This window comes from Zootoca vivipara, chromosome 9, assembly GCF_965207765.1.
Source record: "Zootoca vivipara chromosome 9, rZooViv2.hap1.1, whole genome shotgun sequence".
Classification (NCBI taxonomy): Eukaryota; Metazoa; Chordata; class Lepidosauria; order Squamata; family Lacertidae; genus Zootoca; species Zootoca vivipara.
Window position 1 is genome coordinate 18531802 of NC_142592.1, and position 12286 is coordinate 18544087.

At 41.6% G+C, this 12286-nt stretch overlaps 1 protein-coding gene across 4 annotated transcripts in view; it reads right to left on the bottom strand.

Moving 5' to 3' along the window:
- Positions 1–12286, bottom strand: part of ST7 (suppression of tumorigenicity 7) — a 93808-nt gene that overhangs the window by 64340 nt on the left and 17182 nt on the right. For 2 of the 4 annotated variants that reach the window (XM_088676504.1, XM_035126668.3), the window contains exon 1: positions 10217–10697. The exons of the other annotated variants lie outside the window; for them this stretch is intronic. In XM_088676504.1, the coding sequence (XP_088532630.1) occupies positions 10217–10238 (22 nt within the window). In that variant the 5' untranslated portion in view covers positions 10239–10697. Of the gene's footprint in view, positions 1–10216; positions 10698–12286 lie in introns of those variants that run through there. 4 annotated transcript variants of the gene reach the window in all.

The window sequence follows — 12286 nt, forward strand, 5'->3', positions numbered from 1 at the left end:
ACCTGGAACTATCTCCATGATGCAGCCCACCACACCCACAGCCACCCACCGGGTACCTATTTTAGAACTGTATATCAAAAGATCACAGCAAGAGATAATTGTAGTGCTGACCATCTGGGCTGTAAATCACAGTCTCAAAACTGCCTTTTATGAAAGGTTCAATCTCTCAGTTCTTTCTTGGAGGATACCTGCAACAAATCCAAAAAGGTATCTGACTAATTAGTTTAAGTGAGGTCATGCACAATGACATTTGTCTTATAAAAATAGCTACCTCTTTCCCATATTTTTGAATCCCATCACATCCCCACCACAAATGTCAATTGTCTGTGTAAGAAGTAAAACAGCATAAGGTACTTCTATTTCTTTACTGCCTGGTTAAAACACACACACACACCACAATTACGTACTAGTTGATAGAGAATATTGATTCCATTTTTTCTACAGGTTCAAATCTACGGTAGTCAGGATTTCATACCCTTTGAAGTGACAAAACAGAGCAAAGTTTTAATAGAAAGAGAGTCCAAATTCTGCACAGAGAAAGACTGGATTCTGCCATACCTTGACAAATGAGGCTTGTAAATAAGCTACTTGCTTCCACACAACCAAGTCATTAAAGCCTTAAAAAACACAACACTTATATTTCCCTTGGGGCCCAGAAGACTGAAGCATAGCTGGAAGAAAGGCAGCATAGCTATGTGATAATCCAGGCTGCATATTTCCCAATAGCTGTTGGACAGGACAAACAGAGTTCTTCAAAGCACTTAAATTATACTCTTAAGCCCCCCCTGGACATCCTGTTTGGGACATTACCAGGATGCGCCCCCACCCCAACAAAGCTGAAATTCTAAGGAAGTTGAATTCTGCAACCAATACTAATTTCTAAACTTAACTTGTGCAAATTCACCATTGCACAACAAATGAGAAATTGCAGGGCATGTCTACTCAGAAATAAGTCCTGCTGAATGCAGTGGGCCCTACTTGCAGGTAGGTGAAGTTAGGATTCCAGTCTTACTTCTGGGAAAGAGAAATCTAGTAAAACCTTCTCTTCTAAGATAGGAGATCACACAACATTATGATAGCAGCCTGTCCAGACTTCTCCCTAAGAGACCTCTCAACTTGGTTTATTTATGTAGCACTAGGCAAACATTAAGAAATAACAGGGGGGAACCCAGATTTGTAGTGCTTGTTGCAGAGATAACACTGAGGAAGAGGTGCACTCAGCTCTTTACCTATGGCACAAGCCTGGCTTTCTCCTGGTTTGTTGTTGTTTAGTCATGTCCGACTCTTCGTGACCCCATGACCAGAGCACGCCAGGCACTCCTGTCTTCCACTGCCTCCCACAGTTTGGTCAAACTCATGTTGGTAGCTTCGAGAACACTGTCCAACCATCTTGTCCTCTGTCGTCCCCTTCTCCTAGTGCCCTCAATCTTTCCCAGCATCAGGGTCTTTTCCAGGGAGTCTTCTCATGAGGTGGCCAAAGTATTGGAGCCTCAGCTTCACGATCTGTCCTTCAAGTGAGCACTCAGGGCTGATTTCCTTAAGAATGGATAGGTTTGATCTTCTTGCAGTCCATGGGACTCTCAAGAGTCTCCTCCAGCACCATAATTCAAAAGCATCAATTCTTCGGTGATCAGCCTTCTTTATGGTCCAGCTCTCACTTCCATACTTCACTACTGGGAAAACAATAACTTTAACTATATGGACCTTTGTCGGCAAAGTGCTGTCTCTGCTTCTTAAGATGCTGTCTAGGTTTGTCATTGCTTTTTTCCCAAGAAGCAAGCATCTTTTAATTTCGTGACTGCTGTCACCATCTGCAGTGATCATGGAACCCAAGAAAGTAAAATCTCTTACTGCCTCCATTTCATTCCCTTCTATTTGCCAGGAGGTGACGGGACCAGTGGCCATTATCTTCTCCTGGTTATTCAGGCTAAATGGAGTGGACACACCAGCAAATTTCGGTTACTGGATAGCACAGAAATTAATCTACTAAATATATCAGAATCAAATCCTGGGTAAAGCAATCTGTCTTACCTTTGCATCCCAAGCATAGTTGTCAAGTTCTCCCTTTTTTAAAGGGAAATTCCCTTATGCTGAATAGGCTTCCTCGCTAGAAAAGGGAAAACTTGACAGCTATGATCCCAAGATTCAGACAGGTTGCCCATGTTTCTTTTTAGGGAAGGGCTACAGCTCAGTAGTTGAACACCTGCTTACCTGCAGAGGGTTCAAAGTATAATCCCTGCTATCTTCAGGTGGGGATGGGAATGTTCCCTGACAAACCATGGAGAGCAGCTGTCATTCACACTGAGCTACATGGAACAATGATCTGGCCAATGATCTCACAACCTTGTTCTTCATCCCTAGTGAATAATATAGTTTTCTCCCACCCACAAATCTTGGCTTTGTATTTTTCTATGTTCTTAAAGTGGTGCATGTATATTTATTTACCTACTCATATGTTCATCCATCACTATTTTTTAAAAATCTAAGGAAAGGAAGGAAGGAAGGAAGGAAGGAAGGAAGGAAGGAAGGAAGGAAGGAAGGAAGGAAAAAGGCTGGAGCTGTGTGCCATCGCAGCAACTCATCAGTCAACTTTCCGCCAAACTAATTACTCTGAAAAAGCTAGAGAACAGGTCTTTTTCTTCAAAGCCTGTCTTGCTCTGAATTGAATGTGACAAAGCCATTCCCAAACAGATGTCACTGTTTTACAAAAGTTACACCTGTTTTCACTTAGTATGAATTGCTGCCAGCTATATCCATGACCGCTCAAATTCAGGTTGCTAACTCTCTAACATGCATACATATAAATATATATCTATATTACACGCTTTGAAACAAAGAGATAACAATATTATATTCCATCATCATTATAGATTTGAAACCATCAGAAATTTTGGGACTAGATTATCTGAAGTTGCAGTTGACAAAATCAGAATCTAGTAATATTCTACAAAAGTCACGCACACCAGCTGCAGAATGGATGACTAGTTTCCCCTTCCTTAAACTGCAAGGTAATGTTTTTTATTTTAAATAACACTAGTAAGGTGTGAAAGAGAGCCTACTGTATATATAGTTGAATGAGTTGAATGGGAATAAATGCAATAGCTGTGGTTCATTTGTTTGCTGTTTTCTTTTTGTTTAGTGGGGGGGGGGAGATGCAAATTAAATGGAAATGCCTCATTTTCACAGTGGCTGAGAATAGCACAGCAGCACATGGAGAAGCACAGCTGGTATTCAAGCTCATAGCTACTACCCCAGCTGAATGGCTATCAGTATTAAGTGCCAACCAGACTAAGACAAAACGTCACCCAGCAATTGTTCTTATTATTTTTTTAGCCTGATTCGGCAGTTCCACTTTTTAAAATTCAGATACTAATTTAGTCTGAAGCAATATACAATGCAGATCATATTGTGCAAGAGTCTGTGGTGTTGGGTTCATGCCAGTCATTTCCTGAACAGATTGCCAGTAGAGGATTGTTCCCAATTTGCAACGAGGGGACCATCTGGGAAGAGAAGGAATATGCTAGGATATGTAATTGGGGCTTTCAGTTAAGTAAATAGGACACCTGAAGATTGTAAGGTCTGTGGAAAATGGGAAAATGAATGCCATGGAACGGGCAGAGGAGAACAACCAAACATGGAAACCAAATTAGATCAGCAGTTGGATCAAAATGTAAAGGACAAACAAACCTCAGCTGCGGATACATCACTGTTTTTGTCTCTCCTTTTCTCTTAATAGGCATGTCCTGTAGAGAATGTATTCCATGTTCCCATGGACAAACAATGGTGTCGGTTTACCAGGGCACACTGCTATAAACGTCAACAGCACCATAGCAAGCTTTCAGATACAGAGATTCCTGAGTGACACTCATTTATTCCACTGGGAATTGTGCAGGAGAATTTCCTGCTGAGGTGGTGCCCAAAGACCTGCTCTTTCCCTACTCCAACAGCCCAGGCAATCTCAGATTGTAGCAATTGATTGGCCACACCACCATCTAGACCAGGGTTTACCAAACTTGAGTCTCCAGCTGTTTTTGGACCACATCTCCCATCATCCCTGACCACTGGTTGGCTAGCAAGGTGTGATGGGAGTTGTAGTCCCAACAACAGCTGGAGACCCAATTTTGGCAATCCTTGGTCTAGAGCAGGCATCCCCAAACTTCGGCCCTCCAGATGTTTTGGACTACAATTCCCATCATCCCTGACCACTGGTCCTGCTACCTAGGGATCATGGGAGTTGTAGGCCAAAACATCTGGAGGGCCGAAGTTTGGGGATGCCTGGTCTAGATTATGGTTTCCAAACTAGACGATTGGTTTAGTTGGAAGGCTACTGTTTTTTATTCACCACACATAAGCTAGTGGCTATCAAAGCACTTTAGTGGCACCTTCAAATCCTCTCCAGTTAACCTCTTAAGATTCACACATGTAGCTTTGCTTTCTCATCAACATGCAAAGAGGCACGTCGACTCTAAAACTCAACCTACAACCTGCTTCTGCGCTCAACCACATTCACACTTCAGAAGATCTTCTGATGTCCAGTCTAAATCTTACCTCGTGCCATTTCAGTCCATTTAAACAGACCTTGTCCATGGAGGACAGCCTATCCCTATTTTCTCTCAGCGCATTTTAAAGATGTTATCAAATCCTGTCACCATTCTAGAAACACGGTAATGGGAACAAAGCACATTCCACTTAGCTGAAGGCCTCAGTAACAATAGTAGAGGAACCTGTCATGTTACCTGTAAACCCTCTAATAAGGCAACCCAATAAGGTGTTTACCTTCAATGCAATTTCACTATGTTGATGACTCACCTTTTTATCAAATGTTAGAAACTCAGATATATAAGCTAGGCGCCAAATTGCTCCTTAAACCAAGGTTACAGCCACCAAAATGGAATGTCTAGTTGCCATTTTGGGGAAAGACAGCTCTAAAGTATTCTTTTTCAAATGATGCATTGACTGTGATTTACTATCAGTGAAATATCTGTCTAGTTTAGAGGACAACCTTGAGCTAGGTTAAGAACTTTGAGAATTTAAAGAAAAGTCACTTTGCCCAGGGATAGTCTGCATATATATTGGCCTTTTCCTACTTCTATTTGTTAATGGTGACATGGACCATTGTACTACCAACCTTACTATATGCTTGTGAAAAATGGACCACTTATAAACGCCATCTCCAACTCCTCGAAAGATTTCATCAACGGTGTCTCTGAAAATTTTTACACATCACTTGGGAAGACAGGCGAACTAATATCAGTGTACTGGAAGAAGCAAAGATCACCAGTGTTGAACCAATGATTCGTCAACATCAACTTCGTTGGACTGGTCATGTTGTGTGGATGCCTGATGATCGTCTTCCAAAGCAACTACTCTATTCCGAACTTAAAAATGGAAAGGGTAATGCTGGTGGTCAACAGAAGAGGTTTAAAGACTGTCTCAAGGCAAATCTAAAAAAAAAAAAGTAGTATAAACATTGACACCTGGGAAACACTGGCCTGTGAGCACTCCAGTTGGAGAACAGCCTTTACCAAAGGTGTCATGGGCTTTGAAGACACTCGATCTCAGGACCATTCGCCAAAGAGGAAGGACCATTCATAACATAAGAATATTCTTCACAACTGTGAGCAGTTAACACACAGGGTAATATGGAAATAAAACAAAATGGGAATATGAGAGAAGTCCAGGGGAGGAGGGGGAGAAATATGGAAAATTGTTAGAGAAATATTGTTAGAGGATGTATACATGGAAAAACCAATAAAGAAGTTTTTTTTAAAAAGAACAAAATTTCTTGCAAGAGGAAAAGAACTATGGTTATATATTCCCAACATCATGAGGCTCTGACCATTGGAAAGTTCACTTTTCTGTTCTTTGCTGCACCTTGGGAACAACACATTGTACTGTCATTTGATCTGTACCGGACGGCGATCAAGCCTAGATAAGCTAATAACTTCAACCATCCTTATCTGGTACTTCCCCTCATAAGCAGTTTGGAGACTGTGACCTTGAGAGTTTCCTTTCTCTGTATAAACTGAAACCAGCATCTCTTGAAATTACCCTTTCCCATAACAACTGTGGCTACTGGTAACCTGACACATCACTTGATCTGAACAATTCAAGACTTCTTTTCTATATCCCACTGCTTTACTTCTGAGTACACACACACACACACACACACACACACACACACACACACACACAGGATTATGTCCTGCTATTCACCTTTTAAAAGCAACACGAATCCTCTCTGAGGGTACCCTAATTTAAGGTAACATTTCAAGTACATTAAAAATATATAGACAAAAGCCTCTTGTCCTGCTATCAGGTACAATATTTTCTGCCATTCCAGGCGGAAATATATTTAAAAAGTTTATTCCCAACTTCCACACGCATGCAACACTACAGAAGGTTCTAGATTGCTGCATCTTTCCCCCACAGCCAAGCCAAAGGCAATACGAAAGCATGGATCTCCAGGTTTGGGATTATGCCACCCTAGGCAACTGCATAATGTGCATCTGTTGTTGTCTGAGCCAGCCAAGAATGCTATTTGTTTATTTGCAATATTCATATATGCCCATTGTAGATTTGCCCTGGTCTGGTGCATGTTATGTTTTTCGTTTTGTAGTTGTGCAATTTGTGCTCATACTGTATTGTGATGTCCATTGGTTATGAGCAATAAAATCAGCTGGCTATACTGTATAAGCATACCGTCCAATAGCAAAGGTTCTCTGGGTAGTTTACCAGTAAAAATTAAAAAAAGAAAGATAGAAACGTAAAGCAGAAAAATCTAAAACAGAATTAAACGAGTAACAGGACAAAAGCAGAATCCAGAAAAACCAAACCTTTCAACCGATCACTTTTTTATGATCAGGTAATGTAAACATCATGGTGCTATGGTTATGTTCCTGAAAAAAAAAACAACCAGAAAACAGGCATACTCTTCTACCTCTTGCAGGTTTTAGGAAGTGCTGTGATGTTTGTGTGCATGTTATTTATTCTAAACAAAGCTTTAAAAAAATTTTTTTTAATGTTATTCTAAATGGCTGTTATCATAGCTGTCAAGTTTTCCCTTTTCTCGCGAGGAAGCCTATTCAGCATAAGGGAGAACTTGACAGCTATGGCTGTTATTACTGTTAACAAAACCCCCCAGCAATTTCCATTCTGTAAATGAAAGTGCTTTAGAGTACCACAAGCGAGTGTGAAATTTCAGGAAGGGAGATGGTCCTGAGGCAGGTAGAAAAATCCCTTCCCTTCCCTCCTACATCAGACAAAAAAAATAGGTGAATTCCTCCAGCAAGGGAGCCTTCACAGACTCGCATCCGATTTGTGAGGAAGGAAGCAGAGAAAAGCGATATCCAGAGTTCTCTATGTATGGTCTCTGAACAGTCAAATCTGTTCTTTTCCTCTTCTAATGCCAATGTTGTGCAAATCCAACTCAAATTCAGATACTTCATGCACTGATGCATAAGAACAGGCATAGGCAAACTCGGCCCTCCAGATGTTTTGGGACTACAATTCCCATCATCCCTGACCACTGGTCCTGTTAGCTAGGGATCATAGGAGTTGTTGGCCAAAAAAATCTGGAGCGCCGAGTTTGCCTATGCCTGCATAAGAATCTCCATACTCACTTGTCAAACGGTGTGGGGTTGTGGAGCAGAAGCCAAAAAGGTAGAAGAGGTTCAAGCTCAAAAAGTGTGCAAAATACTGCTTCAGGGATAGGATGAACAACCATATGCACACAAGGACCACCAGGCCAAAGGACCATCTGTTCTCACAGTGGCCAACTAGATACTATGGGTGGTAGGCAACTAAATTTTACTAGACCCACTAGAAAAGTTAGGTCCATTAATTTCAATGTGTCTAGTCTGAGTAAAACTACGTAAGTTTATTTATTTCGTACGATTTATATTCTGCTCAAGGGTCATAAAACCTCAGAGTGGTCTTACAAAAATGAACAATGAAACTATCATTAATAAAGGTTAAAAACACATGCCAATATTCTGCATGCCTCAATACTTGAATACCATCCACATGTCTTTATAGAGAAAATTAAATAATAATGTGCCTCTCCAAAGCTCATTTCAGGGGGGGAAACAGCCTTAAGTGCTAGGGGCAGAATCACATAGCAAAGGGAAAAAAGACTTGGGTCTTATGTGCATTTAAACAAGCCAGGAACACAGAGTTCCTGTGCTATGCATCCGAATTGCACATGTCTATAATACCTTCAAAAGAAATCACTGAGGTGGTGTTCTGTGGTGTGCTACCTTTAAACCTGTTCCCAGAAATGGGCAAGCTTGTATGCAAGGTGAAGAACCACCTCGCCAACTGCAGACCTCTCACACTTTCAGCATGGTTAGTGCACATCTGAAGCCGCCCTAAGACAAAGGAGAGATAATGGCCTTCTGCAAAGAGGAAAATGGGAAGAAAAAAAGCACACCTCGTAACACTTCCTCTGATTGGCTGCACCACTGCTAGCCATCAAGCTTGCAAAAGCACTTAACCTGTCTTGGAACAGGGGTGGGGCTGCACAAAGCCCTGGCTGAGGTTATTCTCCTTAATTCTCAACTTTATAACCATTTATTTTAGGATTTTAAAATCATAAAATAAGCAGCGTTTTTCCCCCCATTCCACGCACCCTTTTAAAAACCAGAAATTGCATTAATCAGGATGTCATGGAAACAAAAGCTTGCCCAGCTGTTATCAGAAGGGCAGCCAGTTAGTTACCACATTGGCGACTGTATGAAATAGTACTGTTCGGCAGACAATAAGGAAGTTCTTTTTTTTCAGGACTATTTATATAGATGGCTTTTTTGCCGTTAGCTATTACCCCGTACACCCTTGGGTAAAAGTGTTGAAGCAATAGCAGCTATTCCTTTTTCTTTTTGATCATGTAGACGCTTTGCAAGTTGCATCCCCCAGGTAATTCCAAGTGCCATTTCACTAGGCTAAAAAGTGTTCAGCATTCTACTTTCAGTACCAGCTACTGGGATACAGTATGTATATGCAACAAAAAAACAACAACCCAAAGTTAAGAGACAAGGCCAGTAATGCAACATTTCTTGGGAAAGGGAAGAAAGCTAAATCAATGCACAGATGGTGATGCATTTTATTCTCCCTTGACCTTGAACAGGCATTGTGTTATGATGAGTGGGAAGCTGAATTAAAAGAACCAGTTAACCCTTGGAAACATCCAAGTCCTTTAAGGGCTGTTGTCCCACACTATTACCATTCTAAAAGAACTGGGACCTCTGTAATCAGGAACCTAGATAACCACTGTGGCAAATAAATTCCTTCCCACCGTTACAAAAAAATCAGATCACAAATTATTTTGGTGCATGTTATACCATACCCTTGTAAGTCAGCTCAACATCTTATTTATTTCCCTTTTTGTTTATAAGCCTACTGGGCAATACTGATTCCCAGTGGTGTCACTATCATCGCTAATATTATCAGGACTAAGGTCCAATACACAATCCTCTCTCACTTCGGTAGCTTCTCAATGGCTTTTTAAAATGGAAAACAAAGCTGCTATGCACCTTTGCACCAGACCCAGCTTGTAAGTTTCAATATGCAACCAGCCACTGACATTATATAGGATGATGACGGTGGTGGTGATTGCTTTCACTGTATCCCCAACGCTGCAGTCCATCACACCAGCAAACCAAACTTTAGAAGCTTTAAACAAAATTGCGTTTTATTATATAGCAGCAATCTGGCACTCCATTGTTAAATAGGTTCTAGCTCCCCAGCACATAATCCTGCAACAATCCTTCAAACACCCTCATTATCACATGGGTAACTATTTAATTACTGCAACTGCAATAGCAAGATATTGGGGGTGTGTGTGTGCGTGTGCGTGTGTGTGTACATGCACACACTGCTCTCTCAGTCTTGCTCACACACAAAGAACATATTCAAGCAAAACCACATTTTCTTTTGTATCTTTTAAGCGGCCTGGATTCGGAATCACTGACAGCACTTGGATGTCTGGCTGCCAGAGTCAAAGACACACAGAAGGAGAGACGATCGAAACCTTCCCCCCACCACCCCACCCCAAAGCATCTTTACCAAGCAAGCTGGAACCACATATTTTATTTTTATTATTACTATTTTATTCTGAACCCTTCGACACGGCAGAATGAAGTTACCGGGCATGGAACAAATCCTGCCAGCCAGACCTGCCCACCAACAGAAATGCAAGTGAGAGAACGCGTCTACTTACATGACGACTCTGTGCCAAACATGGCTGGCTCCAGATGCTCAAATCTCAAAAGAGGGGTTTAAAAGGGAAAAGAAAAGAGAGCTGCGGGGAATGTGTCAGAGAAGGGATGAGGCTTCTACACAGCAGTGGTCATGAAGCCAGACAGCGCAGTCCCCACAGCTAGCCAGCCTCCAGATTTTCCTCTCTTCCTCCCCAGGCTCCACTCTGCAGATTGCCTTTCTCTGCAGCTCTTAAAGCAAAACTGGTCCTTCTTCGCAGAAGCAATTTTTTTGTAATTAAAAAAAAAAGCAAAGGAACAGGAGTACTTATTTTAAAAATCCAGCAAAGGGAAGGCCAATGTCTCTTCTGCTGATGCAGTGAGGCAGAAATAGGTAGCAGACACCAGATACTGCAATCCACAGCCCCTGCTCTCAGTAAGACAATAGCATAGCTTATGCATACACTGGATGACGTCAGAACACTGCAAAGACTGACTGCTGTTAACCACAGGCTCAGAGGGAGCCTGAATAGAGCACCGCAATTCAAATGGGAATTCTTTTGTCACACAAAAAAAACGCAGAAGACAAAGAACCACACATATTTCCCCTCCCTGCTGATTAAAACAGAAGAAACCTTCTCAGTGCTAGAGGATGGGGAGCAAGCAACATTGTCCTTGGAATGAATGGTAAATACATTTCCCCAGCTGCAGCAAGTCCTTTCTTACCATGCAATAGCCACTTAACAATAATAATAATAATAATAATCTACTCCCAATATGCTATCATATGTTCAATTTATGCCCTAGAGCAGATGGCTGTTTAATGAGCAAAGAGCAACCCAGCGTCTATGATTCACTCCCAAACCCTTTCTGATAAATTGACAAGAGGGAGAGGGAGAATATCCCTGTGTGCTTGTGCACCACTGACCAAGTACTGTGAACTGGCTGTGAATATGACCCCAAGCCAAGCCAATTTTGTCTGTTGGCCCTGCAAAATATTCAATCAAGGTGCGGCAAAACACGCACTCGTGGTTTTACTCATAATGGAAATAAAAAAATAACCCACACTTGGATCTCAAGGGGGCTTGTATGTAACAATAAAAAAATCAAAATACGCATATTAAACTGGATCTGGATATATTAGCATGCTGGCACACTGAGTCAATGAAAACTTTTTCAGTGTCTTCATTTAGTGCAAAATGGAATGGATGACTAACTCTTGAACCACACAGGGTATTCAGTGCCATCATCTTGAAGCAGAGCACTGCCATTTTGAACATTAGCATGATGAATATTTTTGCAGCCTTTGACTATGTGTAGGAAGAAAAAGACGGTTTGACAGATGCAAAACAAGAGTCTTGCGAGCTGTGGTACAAGGATTTAGTTCCAGTTAGAACAGTCCCAGGCCTAATAGCTGATAGGTAAAGGCAAAGGGACCCCTGACCATTAGGTCCAGTCGTGACCGACTCTGGGGTTGCGCACTCATCTCGCATTATTGGCCGAGGGAGCCAGCGTATAGCTTCCAGGTCATGTGGCCAGCATGACAAAGCCGCTTCTGGCAAACCAGAGCAGCACATGGAAACGCCGTTTACCTTCCTGCTGTAGCGGTTCCTATTTATCTACTTGCATTTTGACGTGCTTTCGAACTGCTAGGTTGGCAGGAGCTGGGACCAAGCAACGGGAGCTCACCCCATCACAGGGATTCGAACCACTGACCTTCTGATCAGCAAGCCCTAGGCTCAGTGGTTTAACCACAACACCACCTGGGTCCCTAATAGCTGATAAGGGCTACATAAAAAAAAAACCGCTAACAAAACAGGGCATGTTTGACCAGGAATAATATAACATATTGGAAGGTTCTCATAATAGGAAAATGTGCAAAGGATATTGTCTGATGCTCCCCCCCCCCAAAGTTGGGCACAGCTAACTTTACCAAGCTTTTTTTAAAATAAAAAATAGACACATAAGTAGTATTTGTACTTGCTATGGAGATGCTGTAGCCTTTGCTACAAATAATCATTTTAAAATATAGTGCTTAGGCATATGTACCTGATGCAGAAATATAGTACATGTGTAGTAGTTGTTTTTTTAAG